The sequence below is a fragment of the Oncorhynchus masou genome, chromosome 13, assembly GCF_036934945.1.
Source record: "Oncorhynchus masou masou isolate Uvic2021 chromosome 13, UVic_Omas_1.1, whole genome shotgun sequence".
NCBI lineage: Eukaryota > Metazoa > Chordata > Actinopteri > Salmoniformes > Salmonidae > Oncorhynchus > Oncorhynchus masou.
The window spans coordinates 81,681,187-81,706,996 of NC_088224.1; the positions used below are offsets into that span (position 1 = coordinate 81,681,187).

General features: G+C 46.2%; 1 protein-coding gene across 1 annotated transcript in view; it reads left to right on the top strand.

Annotated features, from left to right (window-relative positions):
* The window catches only part of LOC135553133 (roundabout homolog 1-like), a 331,155-nt gene extending 305,525 nt beyond the window's left edge, over nucleotides 1-25,630 (top strand). The window contains exons 21-31 of the mRNA XM_064985272.1: nucleotides 230-384; nucleotides 3,298-3,681; nucleotides 4,529-4,645; nucleotides 6,984-7,102; nucleotides 8,585-8,610; nucleotides 9,274-9,516; nucleotides 11,360-11,859; nucleotides 12,025-12,189; nucleotides 20,386-20,661; nucleotides 20,836-21,029; nucleotides 21,406-25,630. Of these exons, the coding sequence (XP_064841344.1) occupies nucleotides 230-384; nucleotides 3,298-3,681; nucleotides 4,529-4,645; nucleotides 6,984-7,102; nucleotides 8,585-8,610; nucleotides 9,274-9,516; nucleotides 11,360-11,859; nucleotides 12,025-12,189; nucleotides 20,386-20,661; nucleotides 20,836-21,029; nucleotides 21,406-21,420 (2,194 nt within the window). The 3' untranslated portion in view covers nucleotides 21,421-25,630. The remainder of the gene's footprint in view (nucleotides 1-229; nucleotides 385-3,297; nucleotides 3,682-4,528; nucleotides 4,646-6,983; nucleotides 7,103-8,584; nucleotides 8,611-9,273; nucleotides 9,517-11,359; nucleotides 11,860-12,024; nucleotides 12,190-20,385; nucleotides 20,662-20,835; nucleotides 21,030-21,405) is intronic.
* The last annotated feature ends 180 nt before the right edge of the window (nucleotides 25,631-25,810 follow it).

The following is a 25,810-nucleotide window of genomic DNA, read 5'->3' on the forward strand; positions in this document are numbered from 1 at the left end:
AGGGAGCAGGAAGGAGAGGGAGAGATCATTTCTGTAAAACAACAACCTAACTATAGGGATCATTTCAGTATACCAGTCTGGAAATGAGTGAATCCCCATCGATCTGTCTAAAACCCCATTCATTGCATGTTCTTGTTAGTCATATCAATATGAATTCTTGCTGTGCTATAGTGGTGCAGCATTTTCCATTGTTAGTCAGCGTTGGCTGTTTTGTACTCCATCCTTCCAGGCCAGGTTTGCTGAACATTGGGGAGTCTGCTACCCAGCCCTGGTTGGCTGATACCTGGCCCAACTCCTGCTCCAATCACAACGACTGTAGCATGAACTGCTGCACTGCAGGACAGGGCAACAGTGACAGCAACCTGGCTACATACAGCCGCCCAGGTGAGTACGCTACGCACTGGAACACACCCAAACATAAACTGGACTAAAACAGTTATCCATAGGGGCAAAGGGGAACGTGCCCCCTCAGATTTGTCCTGTTAAATATATATATATATATATATATACATATATAAATAATGATAATGTTTTGTTTTAGTTTGTTCTGTGTAATGCTAATAGCCACTTAGCAATTTTATGAAGTTGGCTTTAGCCCAGATAGATTCCGAATCACATAACCTGCTACCAAGAAGAATCAGTTTGGTAGACATCAGATAAGCAAGCAATTACTAAATGTACTGAATAAGACTCACATTCCTTTCAAGATTTTAGCAGCGATGCAGAGAAGCATATATATATATAATTGTTTTAAAGAACTACCAGTCAGGAGGACAGACAGCTCAAGCGGTATGCTTAGATATGCAGAAAAATATAGATACATTTCTTCATAGCATTAAGCATAATGATTATGGTTGCAGGAAAAAGCGGTTTCAGGTGTTTGAAAAGTGCAAAATTCTAGTCCCCCTCTGGACCAACACCCAGCCATTCTCACGTACTTTGTGCCCCCTCAGATTTTCGGGGTACATGTGACACCCTGCTCTCAAAGCAAAGCATGGATAAGAATCATAAACACGAGCGGACCTAGTCGGTAGAAAACCGAGAGAAGTGAAGTGAAATCCCAAATCTGGGTTAGCTCCCTTGAGACTTCTCTCTCTTACCTCTCTCCTCGCGAGGCTTCTATAACAAAAAGTCTTAAGGGAGGCTTAGGAGTAGAAGTATATGTGTTTGATTTATTTCAGGTTAAAGCGGGGCGTTTTTAGGCAGGAAATAAAAGGAGCACGCTGGATGAGCCTTATGGGTTTACTCTGCTGCAAATCTAATTGCTCTGCCAAATTCCATACTGTTGTTATAGCCTGCAATGTCATTTCCACTAAGTGCTCAGTTATTTAAGAAATGTGGAGCAGTGGCAGAGATCAGGGCAGGACTGCAGACTGCAGCCAACACCGGATGTAGAGATGGAGAGATGGAGAGAGAGAGGTACCTGGAAGAGTGCATAGATAGAAAGGGAACGAAGGAGGAAAAAGAATGATGAGGGAGGACATGTAGCATACACAGAGATAAATGGAGAGAGAAAGTAGAGGGGAAGTAAATTAGACAGAGAAAGAGAAAGAACGAGGTAGTTAGGAGGAAAGTAAATAGAGCAGAAGAGATGAACAGTAACGGAGGGAGGGAGGGTTATGGTACACCTCCAGGTGGCCTCTCAGTCAGCAGTACTTTCTTTAAACAATAGTGATTGAGTTTGGCTCTGAAGTCAAAGGGACACGCACGCACACACACACACACACACACACACACACACACACACACACACACACACACACACACACACACACACACACACACACACACACACACACACACGCACACACGCACACACACACACACACAAAAGAGTGCTAAGTACTCACACTCTACAGAGAAAGAGGGTCAACAGCTGCTAGAGGAGGGAGAAGTATGTCTCTTGGTGCAGGGTGGGGACAAAGGATTTGAGGTTATACACACATAGGTAGGACTTAACTACGAAACGTGGACCCCAGCCCTGAACCTCCCTTTGAGATACAGTAGGCCTAGAAGTTGAACTAACGTAGAAGCGATGTGAGTATACAGTAGTCGTTTGAACAATCGTTTGGACACGTGGCAGGCGTCTCTCCAGCTGTAGCGTCTGACAGATAGTACAGTAGTGTACCGTCTCCTACCCACTCATGGACTCATTTACATTGTTGGCCTCGACCGTCTCCCCAAACAGGCTTACACACAATCCTAGTGTAGCAGATGTTCTGCTGTACTAAGTGCTGTGCTTCCCCTGGGTTAAGCAAATTACTCAAGGACAAAGAAACACTACCCAAAAAATACATACCCATCTTCTAAAGTTACCCATCACAGTCAACACAAGAAAACCTAATCCGACTTTTCATTCCGTGGTGTGTTTGACTTTTCCCTAACATTGGTTCTGATGACAATCTGGGAGTTTGTTTGAGAAGGGATGAAATGCTAAAAGCACTTCTCACTCACTGCATGTTCAAGACATTTAGGAGCATGCCTGGTGCTGGCTGCTTTATGTGGCCCTGTGAAGGTTTAACAGGGTCAACGGCTGGGTGACAGAGCCGAGGGATATGAGTTAATGTCCCTTTATCTAACACATAGGGGCCCTTTCTACACATCTACCTCTGAAGTGCCTCAGATAACCCTCGGTTCTTGGAAATGTAAGGTTCACGTGCGCTCGGTTGTTCTACCTGTAAACGTCCTTGATATTTACCGCAAGGCTGTCTCTCAGATCTGCTGGAGGATTTGAATATTTTATGAGCCAGAGAAAATTGGATCTGTCAGTGGAGCTCTGCTCTTTGCTGCATGCTTCCTTCCAACCTTCTGATACAGACATGTTCCACTGTCCTTCTCAATGAGCAAAGCCTCCTCGCCTGGCTTCTGACAGGGAGAATAGACATGACAAACACGTTGAGCTGTGGATGAGACAAAGACATTATCGAGACAGAAAGACAGAGAGAGCAGACAGTGGGAGTATAATACAGCTCCACTCAGCTGAACCAGATAGGGATAGTTGACGTACATAATGAACTGTAGTTTGCACTGAAATATATACACCTGTCTAGACTGAGGGCACAGTGATCTGTTGAAAGGTACAAATGACTCAAGCTGATTTATTTCTGTGTCATTCTGAAATGTTCATATTTTCAGCTTATTTTTTTCCGGAGTATGATGCCAGTGAATACAACTGAATACAATGCCATGTGTGCCATTCATGCACTTGGCAAACCTGTTCTTCTGAACCCAGCTATAGGACCTCGTCCGGTCTTTGACTAAACCTTTCACCCTGCACCCGCTCCCCATGTTATCCAGCCGACTGCATCGCCAACTATAACAACCAGATGGAGAGCAAGCAGACCAACCTGATGGTGCCTGAGGGAGGAGTGTACGGAGATGTGGACCTCTCCAACAAGATCAACGAGATGAAGACCTTCAACAGCCCCAACCTGAAGGACGGACGCTTCGTTGGGCCAGGGGGACAGCCCACCCCGTACGCCACCACACAGCTCATTCAGTCTTCTATCCTGGGCAACAACATCAACACAGACAGAGGGGTAGGACGGGGAGGGGGAGGGGGAGGGGAGACAAACGAGAAACACGGCTGGAAACCCAACCCTGTTCAGGGGCAGAAGCAACAGGAAATGACCTCACAGCTCCACCAATATAACATCATGGAGCAGAACAAGCTGAACAAGGGTGAGTGTGTGGTGGGAATCAGTGGAGGTTAGGAGGTCAAACCATAGCCGTCTTCCATCTTTCTTTCTTCCCTTCTTTATTTCCTGTTCTCCCTGTGGATGGACCCACCATGCTGAAGAATGTTCCTTTTTCACTGTCTTCCCTGCTGCCCCCATTCAGTCATATGAATAGAGAGCATCATCAGTCTCCCTCTCATTGTCTACTATGCATTTTCCTAACTCCTCTTTCCTCTCTGTGTTCATTTCAAATCTCTGCACTACATTCTGGGTCAGGCCTGAGTGTCTGTCTTTACTGTCTGGGTAGGTCTGCATTGGTCTCATAGCTACAGCTGTAAGGATGTTCTCCATGTGTCAGGTATCTGAAGGAGAGATAATCATTTATTTTGGAACTGACAGGGACTGAACTAAACTGTCGCCACCTTCTTCTTACCTGCAGAAAATAGCTGCTACTTTAGTGACACCGTTTTGAGTTTCGTCATGGTCTCTTGTATGGAATAGAAATTGCATGTATTCTCTCTCAGCACACTTAGGAAGACAGCATCCACCGGACTGTTTATTGAGACAGTATCAACTTACATTTCAACTTATTAGAGGTGTATGACACACATTTTAACACATCGCTGGTTCAGATCATTATTTAGATGTGTTGCTAGATTGTTAGCTCTTATGTTAGCCTAACTGTGATCATTTGTCAGTTAAACTCAAACAGTATCTATGGATCTTTTTATATCATAATGTCCCCCTCTGTCCTTCATTTCCATAGGCTATCTATACTTTTCTAATGCGGTAATATAGTGTATGCTGCCCACCTTCCTCATGCTTACCATCCTCCTCCTCTCCCTTACCAGACCACTACAGGGGAGGGGACAGTCCCATGGCTACCACCATCCCCTATAACCAGGCCCACGAGGCCCACACCGTGGGCTCCCACAACAGCTCTGACCATGGCAGCAGCAGCACCTCCGGTGAGAGAGTGGGGAACGGGGGGGGGGGGGGGGGTAATCAGTATTCACAGCCATATGGCTGGTGTTTTACTGCGTGGATGTTTAGTGAATCACTTTTGTTGTTGTTTCCCATCCTTATTTTCCTCAAAAGCAATACATTGTAGTGGGACTAATAATGTAATGCTTTAAAATGGTTATTTTGATTCATTTCCATGTCAGTATCTTGAAGAGATATTCAAATGCCTTCAGTGGAGGGAAAATGTAAAACATCCCAGGCATCAGTTTCCAGTCTGTGTGTGTGTTTCCAGTCAGTTTCCAGTCTGTGTGTGTTTCCAGTCAGTTTCCAGTCTGTGTGTGTTTCCAGTCAGTTTCCAGTCTGTGTGTGTTTCCAGTCAGTTTCCAGTCTGTGTGTGTTTCCAGTCTGTGTCCGTTTCCAGTCTGTGTTTGTTTCCAGTCTGTGTGTTTCCAGTCTGTGTGTGTTTCCAGTCTGTGTCCGTTTCCAGTCTGTGTCCGTTTCCAGTCTGTGTGTTTCCAGTCTGTGCCCGTTTCCAGTCTGTGTTTGCTTCCAGTCTGTGTGTTTCCAGTCTGTGTCCGTTTCCAGTCTGTGTGTTTCCAGTCTGTGTCCGTTTCCAGTCTGTGTCCGTTTCCAGTCTGTGTCCGTTTCCAGTCTGTGTTCGTTTCCAGTCTGTGTTCGTTTCCAGTCTGTGTGTTTCCAGTCTGTGTGTTTCCAGTCTGTGTGTGTCCAGTCTGTGTGTTTCCAGTCTGTGTCCGTTTCCAGTCTGTGTTTGTTTCCAGTCTTTGTGTTTCCAGTCTGTGTGTGTTTCCAGTCTGTGTCCGTTTCCAGTCTGTGTCCGTTTCCAGTCTGTGTCCGTTTCCAGTCTGTGTGTTTCCAGTCTGTGCCCGTTTCCAGTCTGTGTTTGCTTCCAGTCTGTGTGTTTCCAGTCTGTGTCCGTTTCCAGTCTGTGTCCGTTTCCAGTCTGTGTCCGTTTCCAGTCTGTGTCCGTTTCCAGTCTGTGTTCGTTTCCAGTCTGTGTTCGTTTCCAGTCTGTGTGTTTCCAGTCTGTGTGTTTCCAGTCTGTGTGTTTCCAGTCTGTGTGTTTCCAGTCTGTGTCCGTTTCCAGTCTGTGTCCGTTTCCATTCTGTGTTCGTTTCTAGTCTGTGTGTTTCCAGTCTGTGTCCGTTTCCAGTCTGTGTCCGTTTCCAGTCTGTGTCCGTTTCCAGTCTGTGTGTTTCCAGTCTGTGTCCGTTTCCAGTCTGTGTCCGTTTCCAGTCTGTGTTCGTTTCCAGTCTGTGTGTTTCCAGTCTGTGTGTTTCCAGTCTGTGTTCGTTTCCAGTCTGTGTCCGTTTCCAGTCTGTGTTCGTTTCCAGTCTGTGTGTTTCCAGTCTCTTTCTTTTGCCTGTCTCTTTCCGGTCTTCGTCAGTTTCCAGTCAGTTTTTTCAATCCCATGTGCTTCTAACAGAAAATGAAAAACCTAGTTAGACTAGTTGGACTGTTCCTGTTGCTCAGACAAAACATTAATTAAACAAACATGAATTACTGTCCCCTTCATTCCTGCAAAGAGAAGGATAATGTCATCAGATATGCAGTGTTTGTTTCTGGACAAGGACTAATGACACACATTCCAGAGGGCATGCAACACTGCCTCCATAACGCCCAGGATTCATTCTGATATTGTATATGAAGTTCAGCTCGTTAAAGAGCAGCCCTCTGTGCTCGCTGAGCTCACAGCTCATTGGCTTCTCATTCTTATTGGCTGCTGTTAATTGGCTTCAGATGTTCTGTCATTTCTTTCACATTTTCTATTTTCTCTTGACAATGGGGAACATATTACCGTTGAAAAGTGACTGTGTTTTTGATGGCATAACTGGCATGAATTACAAATTGAGAGGTAATGTACGTGGTGCGTTTTCGTGGTGTCCACAAGTGGCGGCAGGGTAGCCTAGTGGTTAGAGCGTTGGACTAGTAACCAGAAGGTTGCAAGTTCGAATCCCTGAGCTGACAAGGTACAAATCTGTCGTTCTGCCCCAGAACAGGCAGTTAACCCACTGTTCCTAGGCCGGCATTGAAAATAAGAATTTGTTCTGAACTGACTTGCCTAGTAAAATAAAAAATGAGAGAGGATGCTACTAGCCAACATGCTCTCATGTATAAAATTATATAATTTTTTATCCATGTCAAACTTTCACTGAAATTAGCCCTGTTTGATCGTACATTTTGATCTGCTGTTGATTTATTCATTTCTCTGTTGATTTAACGAGCATCAATAATGTAGTTGGTTGAGAGACAGAACAATGTGAGAGTGGGGATGTGTTTCTACATGTTTCTGACTGAAGGAGTTCTTTGTTCATGTTTTTCCAGGGAGTCAAGGTCAAAAGAAGGGAGTGCGCAACCCCAAACTACCCAAACAGAGTACAATGAACTGGGCTGACCTTCTGCCTCCTCCCCCTGCTAACCCACCTCCCTGCCACAACATGGAGGTGGGACATGTCTACACACACTCACATATACACACATACTCCCTGTCTATGGACGAGAGGTGGGACATGTCTACACACACACACATATACACACATACTCCCTGCCACAACATGGAGGAGTACTCCCTGTCTATGAACGAGAGGTGGGACATGTCTACACACACTCACATATACACACATACTCCCTGCCACAACATGGAGGAGTACTCCCTGTCTATGAACGAGAGGTGGGACATGTCTACACACACTCACATATACACACATACTCCCTGCCACAACATGGAGGAGTACTCCCTGTCTATGGATGAGAGGTGGGACATGTCTACACACACACACATATACACACATACTCCCTGCCACAACATGGAGGAGTACTCCCTGTCTATGAACGAGAGGTGGGACATGTCTACACACACTCACATATACACACATACTCCCTGTCTATGGACGAGAGGTGGGACATGTCTACACACACACACATATACACACATACTCCCTGCCACAACATGGAGGAGTACTCCCTGTCTATGAACGAGAGGTGGGACATGTCTACACACACTCACATATACACACATACTCCCTGCCACAACATGGAGGAGTACTCCCTGTCTATGGACGAGAGGTGGGACATGTCTACACACACACACATATACACACATACTCCCTGTCTATGGACGAGAGGTGGGACATGTCTACACACAAACACATATACACACATACTCCCTGTCTATGGACGAGAGGTGGGACATGTCTACACACACACACATATACACACATACTCCCTGCCACAACATGGAGGAGTACTCCCTGTCTATGGACGAGAGGTGGGACATGTCTACACACACTCACATATACACACATACTCCCTGCCACAACATGGAGGAGTACTCCCTGTCTATGGACGAGAGGTGGGACATGTCTCCACAAACACACACACACACACACCTCCATGCCACAACATGGAGGAGTACTCCCTGTCTATGGATGAGAGGTGGAAAGGTCAACACACACACGCACGCACACACACACACATACACACACATACACACATACTCCCTGCCGCAACATGGAGGAGTACTCCCTGTCTATGGACGAGAGGTGGGACATGTCTACACACACACACATATACACACATACTCCCTGCCACAACATGGAGGAGTACTCCCTGTCTATGGATGAGAGGTGGGACATGTCTACACACACTCACATATACACACATACTCCCTGCCACAACATAGAGGAGTACTCCCTGTCTATGAACGAGAGGTGGGACATGTCTACACACACACACATACTCCCTGCCACACCATGGAGGAGTACTCCCTGTCTATGAACGAGAGGTGGGACATGTCTACACACACGCACATATACACACATACTCCCTGCCACAACATGGAGGAGTACTCCCTGTCTATGAACGAGAGGTGGGACATGTCTACACACACTCACATATACACACATACTCCCTGCCACAACATGGAGGAGTACTCCCTGTCTATGAACGAGAGGTGGGACATGTCTACACACACACACATATACACACATACTCCCTGCCACAACATGGAGGAGTACTCCCTGTCTATGGACGAGAGGTGGGACATGTCTCCACAAACACACACACACACACACACACACACACACCTCCCTGCCACAACATGGATGAGTACTCCCTGTCTTTGGACGAGAGGTGGGAAAGATCAACACACACACACATACAAACACACACACACATACAAACACACACACCTCCCTGCCACAACATGGAGGAGTATTCCCTGTCTATGAACGAGAGGTTGGACATGTCAACACACACACACACACACACACCTCCCTGCCACAACATGGAGGAGTACTCCCTGTCTATGGATGAGAGGTGGAAAAGTCAACACACACACGCACGCACGCACGCACGCACACACACACACACACACACACACACACCTCCCTGCCACTCTATTCTTTCCTTCAATTTACTGAAAGAGTCAAATCTACTCTAAGGGTTTTTGTTCTATTGTGTATCAATGCTAGGTACATGTCAAACCTTTTCCTTTCCATGTCTACCTTGGTAGCAGCACAACATGAATATGTACTAGCTACATTGTTCAAGATACGAATGTTATTATCACATTGAGTGACATCCAACTAACCAGCGTGTTTCCCTGTGTTGACAGTTATGACCCAGATATGCAGTGCTCCCTGCCCCCCTGCCGCATGTACCTGCAGCCAGACGAACTGGAGGAGGAGGAGGAGATGGAGAGGGGTCCCACTCCACCCGTCAGAGGTGCTGCCTCATCCCCCGCCGCGGTGTCCTACAGCCACCAGTCCACAGCCACCCTCACCCCCTCCCCCCAGGAGGAGCTGCAACCCATGCTCCAAGACACAACAGACAGCATGGTCTCTGGACACGAACGCAGGTACTGGAGGCATTATACTGGATGAAATGGCCTTTGATTGGCTGATATACAGTGGGTATAATAAGTATTCACCAACATTGGATTTTTTCACATTTTATTGTGATACGAAGTGGGATTGAAATAGATTTAATTGTGATTTATTTTGTCATTAATCTACTCCATAATGTCGAAGTGAAAATAATATTCTACAAATGAAAACTAAAATACAAGTAATAAAAAAATAAAAAAATAAAAAAATAAATTAGTTAAATTGGATGTAAATGACAGAGTGAATAGTATACAGAATCAAATATACTCAATACAAATATTCCAAAACATGCATCCTGTACTCAACAAGGCACTAAAACATGCATCCTGTACTCAACAAGGCACTAAAACATGCATTCTGTACTCAACAAGGCACTAAAACATGCATTCTGTACTCAACAAGGCACTAAAACATGCATCCTGTACTCAACAAGGCACTAAAACATGCATTCTGTACTCAACAAGGCACTAAAACATGCACTCAACAAGGCACTAAAACATGCACACTCAACAAGGCACTAAAACATGCATCCTGTACTCAACAAGGCACTAAAACATGCATCCTGTACTCAACAAGGCACTAAAACATGCATCCTGTACTCAACAAGGCACTCAACAAGGCACTAAAACATGCATCAACAAGGCACTAAAACATGCATCCTGTACTCAACAAGGCACTAAAACATGCATCCTGTACTCAACAAGGCACTAAAACATGCATCCTGTACTCAACAAGGCACTAAAACATGCATCTGTACTGTAAAACATGCATCCTGTACTCAACAAGGCACTAAAACATGCATCCTGTACTCAACAAGGCACTAAAACATGCATCCTGTACTCAACAAGGCACTAAAACATGCACTCAACAAGGCACTAAAACATGCATTCTGTACTCAACAAGGCACTAAAACATGCATCCTGTACTCAACAAGGCACTAAAACATGCATCCTGTACTCAACAAGGCACTAAAACATGCATTCTGTACTCAACAAGGCACTAAAACATGCATTCTGTACTCAACAAGGCACTAAAACATGCATCCTGTACTCAACAAGGCACTAAAACATGCATTCTGTACTCAACAAGGCACTAAAACATGCATTCTTGTCATGTTCGTTTAATGGAGGAGACCAAGGCGCAGCGTGATGTGAATACATGATATTTTAATGAAGACGAAGAACACTTATCAAACTATACAAAACAACAAACCGAACGTGAAGCTATATAAAACTAGTAAAGACAACTAGACATAGACAATAACCCACGAAATACCCCAAAAAAGATGGCTGCCTAAATATGGTTCCCAACTAGAGACAACGATAAACAGCTGCCTCTAATTGAGAACCAATCTAGAAAAACATAGACATACATAAACACCTAGACAGTAAAACGATCCCATAAACCTATAAAACCCCTAGACAGTACGAAAACACATACATCACCCATGTCACACCCTGACATAACCAAAACAATAAAGAAAACAAAGAATACTAAGGTCAGGGCGTGACAATCCTGTACTCAACAAGGCACTAAAACATGCATCCTGTACTTATCTCATCAAGGTCTATTAGTGTTTTATTTGTCAGTAATCTTTTGTCAAGATCATTGACAACAACTTACAATAAATCAATTTTAATCTTACTCTGCAAAACAATAAAAAATGAAGAAATCCAAGAGGGATTAGTACTAATGGTACCCACTGTAGTAATGATTTTAAAAGTCTGTGCAAAAGATTCTGTCGTGGTTTATAATTGAATGTATTTAATTGATTTGGTATACCCTACATTAAGAACATGTCTCCTGCTGTTTCAGACGCCATGTAGTGAGCCCTCCTCCCCGGCCCCTCTCCCCCTCACACACCTACGGCTACATCTCCAGCCCCATGTCCCTGGACACAGACGGCATGGAGGAGGAGGAGGAGATGTTGGAGGAAGAGGAGGAAGAGGAGGAAGTGGACAAGACAGACGCGGAGGTGGCCAAGGTGCACCACCACCACACCCACCCTCACCACCCCCACCACCCCCAGCAGATGCACACCAGGAGGCTGCTGCTGCGGGGCCTGGAGCAGACGCCAGCCTCCAGCGTGGGAGACCTGGAGAGCTCTGTGACGGGCTCCATGATCAACGGCTGGGGTTCAGCCTCCGAGGAGGACAACGCCTCGTCAGGACGCTCCAGCGCCGTCAGCTCCTCAGACGGATCCTTCTTCACAGACGCCGACTTTGCCCAGGCCGTGGCGGCTGCTGCGGAGTACGCAGGCCTCAAGGTGGCCAAGTACCCCAACCCCACGCAAGGCCAGGAGGGATGCCCCGGAGGTAAGCACATATATTGTGATGTCACTTTATCAAGAACAGTAGAAAACAAGATCATGAGCACATTAACTTTGAATCAATATGATTCCCTTATTCTGCAAGCCCTTTGATAGGGGGAAAACCTTTTCATGGTTTCATGTGCCTTACCAAATGTGTCTTTCCCTTCAGCGCGAAAGTACCAAATGACCCCCTCAGGCCACTGTCCGGGCAGCCCCCCTTCCACAGACAGTAACATGAGCATGGCCAACATGCAGAAGAGGCCTCCTAAGAAGCAGAAACAGCACCCTGCAGCGAGCCACCCAGGGCTCCAGAGACGAGAGGCCTACGCTGAAGGTACAGTACAGAACCACACTCTGCTCATTCATCACTAAAGTACTGTATGAGGTGGAACGTCATAATGAGTACTGGAGCTGTACCATGGATCCATCTGTATTCTAGTGTTCTAATACTGTAATACCTCATAATGAGGTCTTCAGCTGTACCATGGGATCCATCTGTATTCTAGTATTCTAATTCTGTAATACCTCATAATGAGGTCTTCAGCTGTACCATGGGATCCATCTGTATTCTAGTATTCTAATTCTGTAATACCTCATAATGAGGTCTTCAGCTGTACCATGGATCCATCTGTATTCTAGTGTTCTAATACTGTAATACCTCATAATGAGGTCTTCAGCTGTACCATGGATCCATCTGTATTCTAGTGTTCTAATTCTGTAATACCTCATAATGAGTACTGGAGCTGTACCATGGATCCATCTGTATTCTAGTGTTCTAATTCTGTAATACCTCATAATGAGTACTGGAGCTGTACCATGGATCCATCTGTATTCTAGTCACCTAATACTGTAATACCTCATAATGAGTACTGGAGCTGTACCATGGATCCATCTGCATTCTAGTGTTCTACTACTGTAATACCTCATAATGAGGACTGATCCATCTCTATTCTAGCTGTACCATGAGGTCTTCAGCTGTACCATGGATCCATCTGTATTCTAGTCCCCTAATACCTCATAATGAGGAATGGAGCTGTACCATGGATCCATCTGTATTCTAGTCCCCTAATAACTCATAATGAGTACTGGAGCTGTACCATGGATCCATCTGTATTCTAGTCACCTAATACTGTAATACCTCATAATGAGTACTGGAGCTGTACCATGGATCCATCTGCATTCTAGTATTCTAATTCTGTAATACCTCATAATGAGGTCTTCAGCTGTACCATGGGATCCATCTGTATTCTAGTGTTCTAATTCTGTAATACCTCATAATGAGGTCTTCAGCTGTACCATGGGATCCATCTGTATTCTAGTGTTCTAATTCTGTAATACCTCATAATGAGTACTGGAGCTGTACCATGGATCCATCTGTATTCTAGTGTTCTAATTCTGTAATACCTCATAATGAGTACTGGAGCTGTACCATGGATCCATCTGTATTCTAGTCACCTAATACTGTAATACCTCATAATGAGTACTGGAGCTGTACCATGGATCCATCTGTATTCTAGTCACCTAATACTGTAATACCTCATAATGAGTACTGGAGCTGTACCATGGATCCATCTGCATTCTAGTCCCCTACTACTGTAATACCTCATAATGAGGACTGGAGCTGTACCATGGGTACCATGGATCCATCTGTATTCTAGTCCCCTAATACCTCATAATGAGGAATGGAGCTGTACCATGGATCCATCTGTATTCTAGTCCCCTAATAACTCATAATGAGTACTGGAGCTGTACCATGGATCCATCTGCATTCTAGTCCCCTACTACTGTAATACCTCATAATGAGGACTGGAGCTGTACCATGGGTACCATGGATCCATCTGTATTCTAGTCCCCTAATACCTCATAATGAGGAATGGAGCTGTACCATGGATCCATCTGTATTCTAGTCCCCTAATAACTCATAATGAGTACTGGAGCTGTACCATGGATCCATCTGTATTCTAGTCCCCTACTACTGTAATACCTCATAATGAGGACTGGAGCTGTACCATGGGTACCATGGATCCATCTGTATTCTAGTCCCCTAATACCTCATAATGAGGAATGTAGCTGTACCATGGATCCATCTGTATTCTAGTCCCCTATTACTGTAATACCACCTCACTACCCAGCCCCACCCATGTGATATATGATATGGTGCCTGTCTGAGACGCAGTGTCCAGGAGTGAGTGAGTGTGAGTGTGTCATAAGTCAGAGCTTTAATCATTCTCCTCTGGTGTGTGTGCATGTACGGCAAGCATCGTTTCCAATCTGTGGCTGTGCAGAGCAGACTGGGGGAGACTGGAGGGGGTCTGTTTCAGGGGACTACGGTCCAGCTCCAGCCTCTTCTGCTGCTGCTGACACTGGGATGTCTTCCTCTCCAGCTAGCCACTAATGAAATTAACCCAGGTGCTTATTGAAGTGGCCCCCTGTCCTCCACTCCAGGAGCCAGGAATAAACAAGGCAGGGACCAACTACAGAGTAACAACGCACAGCACCAGGAATATGCTTATCCTTGTCAAAGTGAATTATGTCAACTTTAAGGTTATTGATTGTTTAATGTGTGCCCACGTGTTACAACAAAACTGGACGTTTTAGTTATGTACTCCTCTGGGATTTAGATTTTGAAAATGGAATTTGTGTGTGTGTGTGTGTGTGTGTGTGTGTGTGTGTGTGTGTGTGTGTGTGTGTGTGTGTGTGTGTGTGTGTGTGTGTGTGTGTGTGTGTGTGTGTGTGTGTGTGTGTGTGTGTGTGTGTGTGTGTGTGTGTGTGTGTGTGGATAGATGTGTATGGGTAGATGTGTGTGTTCGTGTATGTGTGTTTGTGTGTGTGTGTGCATGCGTGCATATGTGTGTGTGTGTGTGTGTGTGTGTGTGTGTGTGTGTGTGTGTGTGTGTGTGTGTGTGTGTGTGTGTGTGTGTGTGTGTGTGTGTGTGTGTGTGTGTGTGTGTGTGTGGATAGATGTGTATGGGTAGATGTGTGTGTTCGTGTATGTGTGTTTGTGTGTGTGTGTGTGCATGCGTGCATATGTGTGTGTGTGTGTTGAGAGTGTGAGTGTGTGTGTGTGTGTGGAGCTGGCTCTCCTCTTTCTGTGAGGTGTCCTTGTGTGTTGGAAGCACTTGACAGGGAGATTTAATATCCAGCCCCTCTCTGAGCCAGACCAGCTATCACTGCACCAAATTCTAGCCCCTCCTCCTCTCCTCCTCTCCATCCCTCCATCTCTCCTTCCCTCCATCCTGCCTTCCACCCCAATCCATCCCTTTGAAGTAATCTCTCCACCCCTCACTCTGCTCTCCTCCAGCTCCCTCCGTCTCCTCCCTCCTCCCTCACTCCCCTCTTTGTTCCCTATGTGTGTCTGAGAGGAGTAAGGAGGAGAGGAGACAGACAGTTCTCCAGCCCTGGCTGTCTGTCTATCAGTCTTGTCTGGTCACGGATTGGATTTGATCTGAATGGTTTTTCATTTTCATTTGGAAGTTATTGGCGTGTCCTGTTGGTATAGACTGCAGTGTACCCCCCACATGGTGATATAGACTGCAGTGTACCCCCCACATGGTGATATAGACTGCAGTGTTCCCCCCACATGTTGATATAGACTGCAGTGTACCCCCCACATGTTGATATATACTGCAGTGTACCCCCCACATGTTGATATATACTGCAGTGTACCCCCCACATGGTGATATAGACTGCAGTGTACCCCCCACATGTTGATATAGACTGCAGTGTACCCCCCACATGTTGATATAGACTGCAGTGTCCCCCCACATGTTGATTTAGACTGCAGTGTACCCCCCACATGTTGATATATACTGCAGTGAACCCCCCACATGTTGATATAGACTGCAGTGTACCCCCCACATGTTGATATATACTGCAGTGTACCCCCCACATGTTGATATAGACTGCAGTGTACCCCCCACATGTTGATATATACTGCAGTGTACCCCCACATGGTGATATAGACTGCAGTGTTCCCCCCACATGTTGATATAGACTGCAGTGTCCCCCCACATGTTGATTTAGACTGCAGTGTTCCCCCCACATGGCAATTTCACATCCTGTTTGTTTATTTATTCATGTATTTTTGTCCATAGTAGTATGATAATTGACCCTCTGCTGTCCGGTCCTTTGGAGGCCAGTGAGAGCAACAGCCATAAATACCCAGAAATAGCAGCGGTTAACAGGGCAATTAAAAGACAACGGACAGCAAGTGGACCAAAACTCCCTCTCCTCTCTCCACCCCCTTCCCCCTCCTTGATGCTCATTTCAGTCCTGTTTGCTCAGAGGCTGGTGAGATGACCAGGTTTGAGGTTATTTCCCCATGTGGTTCACATGCGTGTCCAATGCCTCTCTAATGCCTGTTTTAACCTCCAAACTAAAGTTGACCATTTCCATTCCCTCTTTGCTAATGGCATTATTTAGCAAACACATTTATCCATACATTCAGTGTAGTTGTCCAATGTGGGAATCAAACCTACAAACATGATGGTGTATTCTCCAATCAACTGAGCCATTGTTGATGCTCTCTATAACGCCCAGGGGCCTTGTCCACAAAGCGTCTCAGAGTAGAAAGTTGGCTGTAAGTGTTGAGAATAGACACATTTCACCTGCTGTTATGGGTAGAAATAAAAGCTATGTATGAACCCTCTTTAGTCATAAGAATCCCACCTAATGGACAGTTATTAAGGATGAGGTGTCTGAACCAGATTAGAGTTACCAGCACCTGTAGAGAGAGAGAGAGAGAGAGAGAGAGAGAGAGAGAGAGAGAGAGAGAGAGAGAGAGAGAGAGAGAGAGAGAGAGAGAGAGAGAGAGAGAGAGAGAGAGAGAGAGAGAGAGAGAGAGAGAGAGAGAGAGAGAGAGAGAGAGAGAGAGAGAGAGAGAGAGATTTTCGGGGACCACTTTTGGCTCATGACCTCTACTTTCAGAACTACTGGCTAAAAAGTATACAGAAGTAGCAGAGAATCTCTTTAACTTTGATTGTGTCAGTAAAGATGATAGACCTTTCAAATATTATGCAACGTGATATATAACGGCTATATTATCTGAATTGCACTTAACAACCTTTATACTGTATGATTCATTGCATTATCACTATCACATTATTATAAATATCTGAATTGGTAAAAGAAAAGGTTACGCATGCAAACATATTAATCAAGAATTAGGCAAAGTGATCATGTCAGGCGAAAATGATGTCAAACTTTTTACCATTGCAACATTTGATGTACAGTCACATTCACTGTGTTTGTCTCACACGTGTTATAGAGTTCACAGCGTGATTGGTTATTCCCAATTATTTACAAGTTGGTCAATGACTATCCGTCATCACTATCCTTCCTTTGCGTTACCTCAATCGTTGGTGAATAGCTGAAAAACGTTTCTGAATTGATTTTACTCCTGACTCAGGATTTGTCTGAGCGCCTCCTAAAACCCACTCTGAGCTGGGAGTTTTTTAAGTTTTATAACAGGTTTTAACAGAATTCCTAGGACCTTTTCGGAGATGCTTTGTGGATACGGGCCCTGCCATTGAAACCTGGCCTCTTTCCTCACCTCCATGTGTCCATAAATCTGCCTGGCTGTCCTCTCCTCTCCTCCTCCTCCTGTAGTGGGCTATATCTCACAGACAGTGGCATTGATTAGATCCTGACGGAGGTAGGAGGCAGGGGAGAAATGAAAGAAGCTTTTCCACCCTATGATATTGACTGACCCACTGTGTATTCAGGAGGTGTGTGTGTGTATGTGTGGGGGAGGGGGGATATTCAGGAAAGTGTATTAGACCTTCCTGATTTGGTCAAAGCGAGACAGACAAAACACACCGGCAACCCCTTTAGCCCCCGAGTGGGTAAAAAGTTCCTACAGTGTGATTCAGGGATGCTGGGTATGAGCGGTGTTGGGATGCTGGGTGTGAGCGGTGTTGGGATGCTGGGTGGCGAGCGGTGTTGGGATGCTGGGTGTGAGCGGTGTTGGGATGCTGGGTGTGAGGGGCGTTGGGATGCTGGGTGGCGAGCGGTGTTGGGATGCTGGGTACAAGCGGTGTGGTGCGAGCGGTGTTAGGATACTGGGTGCGAGCAGTGTTGGGATGCTGGGTGTGAGCGGCATTGGGATGCTGGGTGTGAGCGGTGTTGGGATGCTGGGTGTGAGCGGTGTTGGGATGCTGGGTGGCGAGTGGTGTTGGGATGCTGGGTGTGAGCGGTGTTGGGATGCTGGGTGTGAGGGGCGTTGGGATGCTGGGTGGCGAGCAGTGTTGGGATGCTGGGTGCAAGCGGTGTGGTGCGAGCGGTGTTGGGATGCTGGGTGCGAGCAGTGTTGGGACGCTGGGGAGAGCGGTGTGGTGCGAACGGTGTTGGGATGCTGGGTGTGAGAGGTGTTGGGATGCTGCGTGTGAGCGGCATTGGGATGCTGGGTGTGAGCGGTGTTGGGATGCTGGGTGTGAGCGGTGTTGGGATGCTGGGTGTGAGGGGCGTTGGGATGCTGGGTGATGAGCGGTGTTGGGATGCTGGGTGCAAGCGGTGTGGTGCGAGCGGTGTTGGGATGCTGGGTGCGAGCAGTGTTGGGATGCTGGGTGCAAGCGGTGTGGTGCGAACGGTGTTGGGATGCTGGGTGTGAGCGGTGTTGGGATGCTGGGTGTGAGAGGTGTTGGGATGCTGGGTGTGAGCGGCATTGGGATGCTGGGTGCGAGCGGTGTTGGGATGCTGGGTGCGAGCGGTGTTGGGATGCTGGGTGTGAGCGGCGTTGGGATGCTGGGTGTGAGCGTCATTGGGATGCTGGGTGTGAGCGTCGTTGGGATGCTGGGTGTGAGCGGTGTTGGGATGCTGGGTGTGAGCGGTGTTGGGATGATGGGTGGCGAGTGGTGTTGGGATGCTGGGTGTGAGCGGCGTTGGGATGCTGGGTGCGAGCGGCATTGGGATGCTGGGTGCGAGCGGTGTTGGGATGCTGGGTGTGAGCGGTGTTGGGATGCTGGGTGTGAGCGGTGTTGGGATGATGGGTGGCGAGTGGTGTTGGGATGCTGGGTGTGAGCGGTGTTGGGATGCTGGGTGTGAGGGGCGTTGGGATGCTGGGTGGTGAGCGGTGTTGGGATGCTGGGTGTGAGCGGTGTTGGGATGCTGGGTGTGAGGGGCGTTGGGATGCTGGGTGGTGAGCGGTGTTGGGATGCTGGGTGCAAGCGGTGGGGTGCGAACGGTGTTGGGATGCTGGGTGCAAGCGGTGGGGTGCGAACGGTGTTGGGATGCTGGGTGCAAGCGGTGGGGTGCGAACGGTGTTGGGATGCTGGGTGCAAGCGGTGTGGTGCGAGGGGCGTTGGGATGCTGGGTGTGAGCTTTGTTGGGATACTGGGTGTGAGCGGTGGCAATGGCTGGTTGCTATGTTTATTAACTTTGTAATCCTGTGTGGATTATGGACCGTGCCGGCCCACAGAGCTGAGCCATCCCTCAAATGGGCCTCTGATTAAAAGATGAAAAGATATCGATCGCAAGCGGAGCAGACAAGGCTTTTCTCAGGCAGCGTGTTTTGTTTGTGTGTGTGTGTGTGTCTGTAGAGGTGTGAGCGCTTAGGCAGCCCACCAGTCAGGCTCATATGAATAATGACTCAAGGACAGACAGCATTGATTCATCGACAGGGGAAATGGAGCGGGACAGAGAGCCAGCTGCTGACCGTCACGCTCCCCTCTGCTAACCCTCTCCTCCATCTCTCCCATCTCTCTCTTCTCCATCACTCTCTCTCCTTCATCACTCTCTCTCCTCCATGTCTCTCTCCTCCATGTCTCTCTCCTCCATCTCTCTCCTCTCTCTCCTCCATCTCTCTTTCTCCTACATCTCTCTCCTCTATCTCTCTCCCTTTCCCCCATCTCTCTCTTTCTTCCATCTCTCTCTCCTCCATCTCTCTCTCTCTCTCTCTCTCCATCTCTCTCTCCTTGTTTCCTTGTTTCCTTTTTTTCTTATCTCTTTCCCGTCTCCCCTCTCTCACGTATTCCCCTCTCTCACTTTGTCCCCCCTCTCACCTTGTCCCCTCTCTCACCTCGTCCTCTCTCTTTCTCTTTCCCTCTCTCACTTCCCCCCATCTCTCACTTTGGCACTTCTCTCACCTCGTCCCCTCTCTCACCTTGTCCCCTCTGTCACTTCCTCCCCTCTCTCACCTCTTTCCCTTAACTCCTCCCTCCCCTCCATATTCCATGTCTCCCTCTCTGCCTGCCATTACCCCTTATCTCCCCACTGTCTCCCATCTGTCGTCCCAGGCTACAGTCCAGAGTGCTTCTGCTTGGTCAGTATGTGTATACACAGTAGGCTCTAATGTCTAGGCTCTAATGGCTAGGTTCTAATTTCTAGGCTCTAATGTCTAGGCTCTAATGTCTAGGCTCTAATGGGTAGGCTCTACTGTCTAGGCTCTAATGGCTAGGCTCTAATGGGTAGGCACTAATGGCTAGGCTCTGGCTCTAATCCAGAGCACATTGACTCATTATCTTCCATCTCACACCCTAACACAAGTTTTCAACTGAGTAACTAATGTCCTCCTCTTCCTTTGTTTATCTTCCAGATCTCCCTCCTCCTCCCATCCCCCCTCCAGCGGGGCTCAAGTCCCCCACACATCCCTCCAAGACATCCCTGGAGGCCCGGGGGATGATGTCTCCCAAGGCAGGCGAGGGCAGGGACAGGAGAGGGGACTCAGGAGGAGGGTACCGGCCACGGGAGGGATCGGACCCCCGTACCAGCTCCTCAGAGCGCCGGGAGACCCAGGACAGACAGAAGATCCCCCGTGCAGGGAAAGGGAACAAGCAGGAGGGGGGCAGCACCAAGGCACGCCAACACCCAGGTACAGAGAACACCTAGGGACATGGAACTAGTGGCATTTAACCTAGCAGTATATTGTTCTTTCTGCTCTGTAGACATGCCGCTCTGACAGTGTAACTTTAGATTGTGAATAGCTCTATGTATTGTGTTGAAGGACATAAGTTCTCAGTGTGTCTTCTCTCCTCTTTTGTCCCAGGACCAGAGGACATCCTGCCTTACAGCCGCCCCTCCTTCCCCACGGTCCACAGTCCCAGAGACAGGGACCCCAGCTCCTCCAGCTCTATGTCCTCCCGGGGCTCAGGGGGCCGGCGGAGAGGAGAGGGGGGGCCGGGGGCCCGCAGGAACCCCAACGACATGGGGGCCTTCCAGCCAGGAGACGATGACTTAGAGGTACAGTGCTTGCCGACTGGCCAACTCATAGTGTTACTGCAGATTCAATATTGGCCGATTAGATTAAATGCTGTGTATATATTTTGATGCTTGTTGAAATGCTGTGTATATGTTTTGATGCTTGTTGAAATGCTGTGTATATATTTTGATGCTTGTTGAAATGCTGTGTATATATTTTTGATGCTTGTTGAAATGCTGTGTAAATATTTTGATGCTTGTTGAAATGCTGTGCATATATTTTTGATGCTTGTTGAAATGCTGTGTAAATATTGTGATGCTTGTTGAAATGCTGTGTATATATTGTGATGCTTGTTGAAATGCTGTGTATATATATTGATGCTTGTTGAAATGTCTGTTGTGTTGTCCTTCTCCTTAGATGGTGGAGACCTGAACTACTAGAAGGGATGAACAGGAAGTTGTGTCCAGAATGAAGTTTCCGAGAAGAGGAATGCCGTGATCGTTCCTCTGTCCATTTTAAATATCTCAGTATCTCACCATCATGTTTGCTGACAAATACTGTACATCAATTGTGTTTCTAAACACCTGGAAAACAGACCAATTGTTTTTCTAATTGATCATTTTCTATATCCATTTTACAGAAGAAAGAAAATGCCAGAGGATAAAAGAATGATACTTGAATCCAAAGCAAAATACCCATGAGCAGATACACTATATACAGTACCAGTCTAAAGTTTGGACACACCTTCTCATTTCACAGTTTTCTTTATTTTTACTATTTTCTGCATTGTAGAATAATAGTGAACACATTAAAACTATGAAATAACACTGGAATCATGTAGTAACCACACAAGTGTTAGATTTTAGATTCTTCAAAGTAGCCACCCTTTGCCTTGATGACAGCTTTGCACATTCTTCGCATTCTCTCAACCAGCTATCATGACCTGGAATGCATTTCAATTAACAGCTGTGTGTTGTTAAAAGTCCTTTTGTGGAATTTCTTTCCTTCTTAATGCATCTGAGCCAATCAGCTGTGTTGTGACAAGGTAGGGGTAGTATACAGAACATAGCCCTATTTGGTAAAAGACCAAGTTCATATTATGGCAAGAACAACTCAAAAAAGCAAAGAGAAATGACAGTCCATCATTACCTTAAGACATGAAAGTCAGTCAATCCGGCAAAGTGCAGTTTCAAAAACCATTATGCGCTATGATGAAACTGTCTCTCATGAGGACCACCACAGGAAAGGAAGACCTAGAGTTACCTCTGATGCAAAAGATAAGTTCATTCGAGTTAACTGCACCTCAGATTGCAGCTCAAATAAATGCTTCAGTGAGTTCAAGTAACAGACACATGTCAACATCAACGTTCAGAGGAGACTGTGTGAATCAGGCCTTCATGGTCGAATTACTACTAAAGGACTCCAATAAGAATAAGAAACATGCTTGAGCTAAGAAACACAAGCAATAGACATGAGTCCAAATTTGACATTTTTGGTCCCTACCGCAGTGTCTTTGTGAGACGCAGAGTAGGTGAACGGATGATCTCTTCATGTGTGGTTCCCACCATGAAGCATGCAGGAGAAGATGTGATGGTGTAGGGGTGCTTGCTGGTGACACTGTCTGTGATATATTTATAATTCAAGGCAGACTTAACCAGCATGGCTACCAAAGCATTCTGCAGTGATACACTGTCCCTTCTGGTTTGCGGTTGTTTTTCAACAGGCCAATTACCCAACACACGTCCAGGTTGTGAAAGGGCTATTTGACCAAGAAGGAGAGTGATGGTGTGATGCATCAGATGACCTGGCCTCCACAATCACCTGACCTCAACCCAATTGAGATGGTTTGGGATGAGTTGGACCGCACAGTGTAGGAAAAGCAGCCAACAAGTGCTCAGCATATGTTGGAACTCCTTCGAGACTGTTGGAAAAGCATTCCATGTGAAGCTGGTTCAGAGAATGCCAAGAGTGTGCAAAGCTGTCATCGAGGCAAAGGTTGGTTACGACATGAGTCCATATGTTTTATTTCATAGTTTTGATGTCCTCACTATTATTCTACAATGTAGAAAATAGTAACCATAAAGAAAAACCGTTGAAAGAGTAGGTGTGTCCAAACGTTTGACTGGTACTGTAGATACAGCAGTATGTGGACACCCCTTCAGCTTAGTGGTTTCCGCTATTTCAGCCACACCTGTTGCTGACAAGTGTATAAAATCAAGCACACAGCCATTCAATCTCATCAAAGAGCTCAGTGACTTTTGACGTGGCTCTGTCTTAGGATGCCACCTTTCCAACAAGTCAGTTTGTCAAATTTCTGCCCTGCTAGAGCTGCCCCGGTCAACTGTAAGTGCTGTTATTTTTAAGTGAAAACGTCTAGGGAGCAACAACGGCTCAGCCGTGAAGTGGTAGGCAACAAAAGCTCACAGAACCGCTGAAGCGTGTAGAGGGTAAAAATCATCTGTACTCAGTTGCAACATTCACTACCGAGTTCCAAACTGCACCTGGAAGCAACGTCAGAACAAGAACTGTTCGTCGGGGGCTTCATGAAATGGGTTTCCATGGCCGAGCAGCCGCACACAAGCCTAAGATCACCATGCGCAATGCGAAGCATCGGCTGGAGTGGTTTAAAGCTTGCCGCCATTGGACTCTGGAGCAGTGGAAACGCGCTCTCTTGAGTGATGAAACACGCGTCACCATCTGGCATCGGATGCCAGGAGACCACTACCTGCCCAAATGCATTGTGCCAACTGTTACATCTGGTGGAGGAGGAATAATAGTCTGGGGCTGTTTTTCATTGTTCAGGACCCTTAGTTCCAGTCAAGGGAAACATTAACGCTACAGCATACAGTTACAATCTAGACGATTCTGTGCTTCCATCTTTGTGGCAACAGTTTAGGGAAGGCCCTTTACTGTTTCAGCATGACAATGCCCCCATGAACAAAACGAGGTCCATACAGAAAAGGTTTGATGAGATCGGTGTGGAAGAACTTGACAGGCCTGCACAGAGCCCTGACCTCAACCCCATCAAACACCTTTGGAATGAATTGAAATGCCGACTGTGAGCAAGGTCTAATCGCAGAACATCAGTGCCCGACCTCACTAATGCTCTTGTGGCTGAATGGAAAGTCCACGCAGCAATGTTACATCATGTAGCAGAAAGCTTTCCCAGAATAGTGGAGGCTGTTATAGCATCAAACTCCATATTAATACCCATGATTTTGGAATTAGATGTTCAACGAACAGGTGTCCACGTACTTGTGATCATGTAGTGTATGTTTTATTCAAAGGCAATAGGGAGTAATAGTGGACTCTAGGTATTGACACGATCGACTTGGCTTGCCTCTGTACGATCTGTGGGAAGCCTTGCCCATACAACAAGGTGTTACTGTAATAAAATGAGTTACAAGCAGAGGGGTGGACTGTCTTGTAAATATACCTGTACACATAATGTCCTTTTGTATAGCATCCATTGTCGTACTTCAAATTTGTCTTCCTTGTTTTATTTTGCGAATTATAATTTCATTATGCCAGTAAATATAATTATTTTATCGTTTTCCATCCATGTTGTAAATCGCTATATTATTTAGCCGCCCCAAGAAAGTGCCACTTTGGGATTGTTCTTTTTCTTTTTCTAATGCACTGTTATATTTTTGGGTCATTGTCAATGTTTGTTATTTGTTTTACTTTGGTTTTAAAAGCACAATCACTAAACTTTATTTCAAACCATTTTATCTATGAACCTTTTTGTCTTACTGGAGGAAAACAGGTATGACTAAAGAGTTGTTAACCCTGATGATGATGTTGGTAAAGGTGATAAGCTGTTTACGATGGCTGTGGTTTGACAGACTCCCTGTGTCATGATTGGCTCATTTCAGATTCTGACGCTAGCTCATGTCATGACCCCCAACACAGACACAGTTATTGTGGGTCATAGCAGCAATGTAAATGTCTTTTTGAATTGACCGTAGTTCCAGTCATTGCACATTATTTCAAACGGTTACATTGTCTATTAATGCACTTAAAAGAATGTAACATACAGAAAATGGGCGACACCTTGTGAATCGGGAGAGGCCGCCATTGGACAAGAAGAATCTATTTTCCAGAGAAGGGATTGGTTGGTGGATCCCTTCTCTGAGGAGAGAGGGTTCTGTTGTTTATTCATAGGACATCTGCAAACATTTGTTTCGTAAAGCGAAAATGCAAAATAATATTTAAAAAACAAAGATGAATAAAAATGTTCAAACTGCTAGTGCTCCCTCCTTTTTTCTGATATCAGAAGGACATGGGGTGACTGGGATGTTCCCTAAGATGTCCTCTGGGGCCTCTCTCTCACTGAAGCTCTCCTCGCTACACTTGAAGATCAAATACAAACAGAAAGGCCTGAGCTCTGGAGTGGATGTGACGCCTGAGTCGGCCACTGCTTCTGCTAACACAGGTTCTTAGCTGCACTACAGGCCACACCACATTGAGTGGCATCATTTGAAGGCAACGTTTGTGCTGTTCATTCAGCTGTTTGGATGCAGTTTCGTTGAAGGGTAGTGAGCAGGCTGTGTTCTCTAAGTGCCACGAGTGTTGTTGTTCTGCGTATTGGTTGTCTCTCATTAAAATGGCTATTACTCTATTGTTAGCCCTACATACCGAGGATTCACTAATCCCAAAATGTCATTTTTTCCCACATTATTTATCAAAAATATCCTTTAATACCAATAACAATGAGTCTCTTACTGTTGCTGTAAGTTGTTAATTCATTTGATTGTTATGTGTTTATCTTTCGGATGCAGCTGTTATAACTCAACAGGAGGCAGCAGACGCAAACATATTA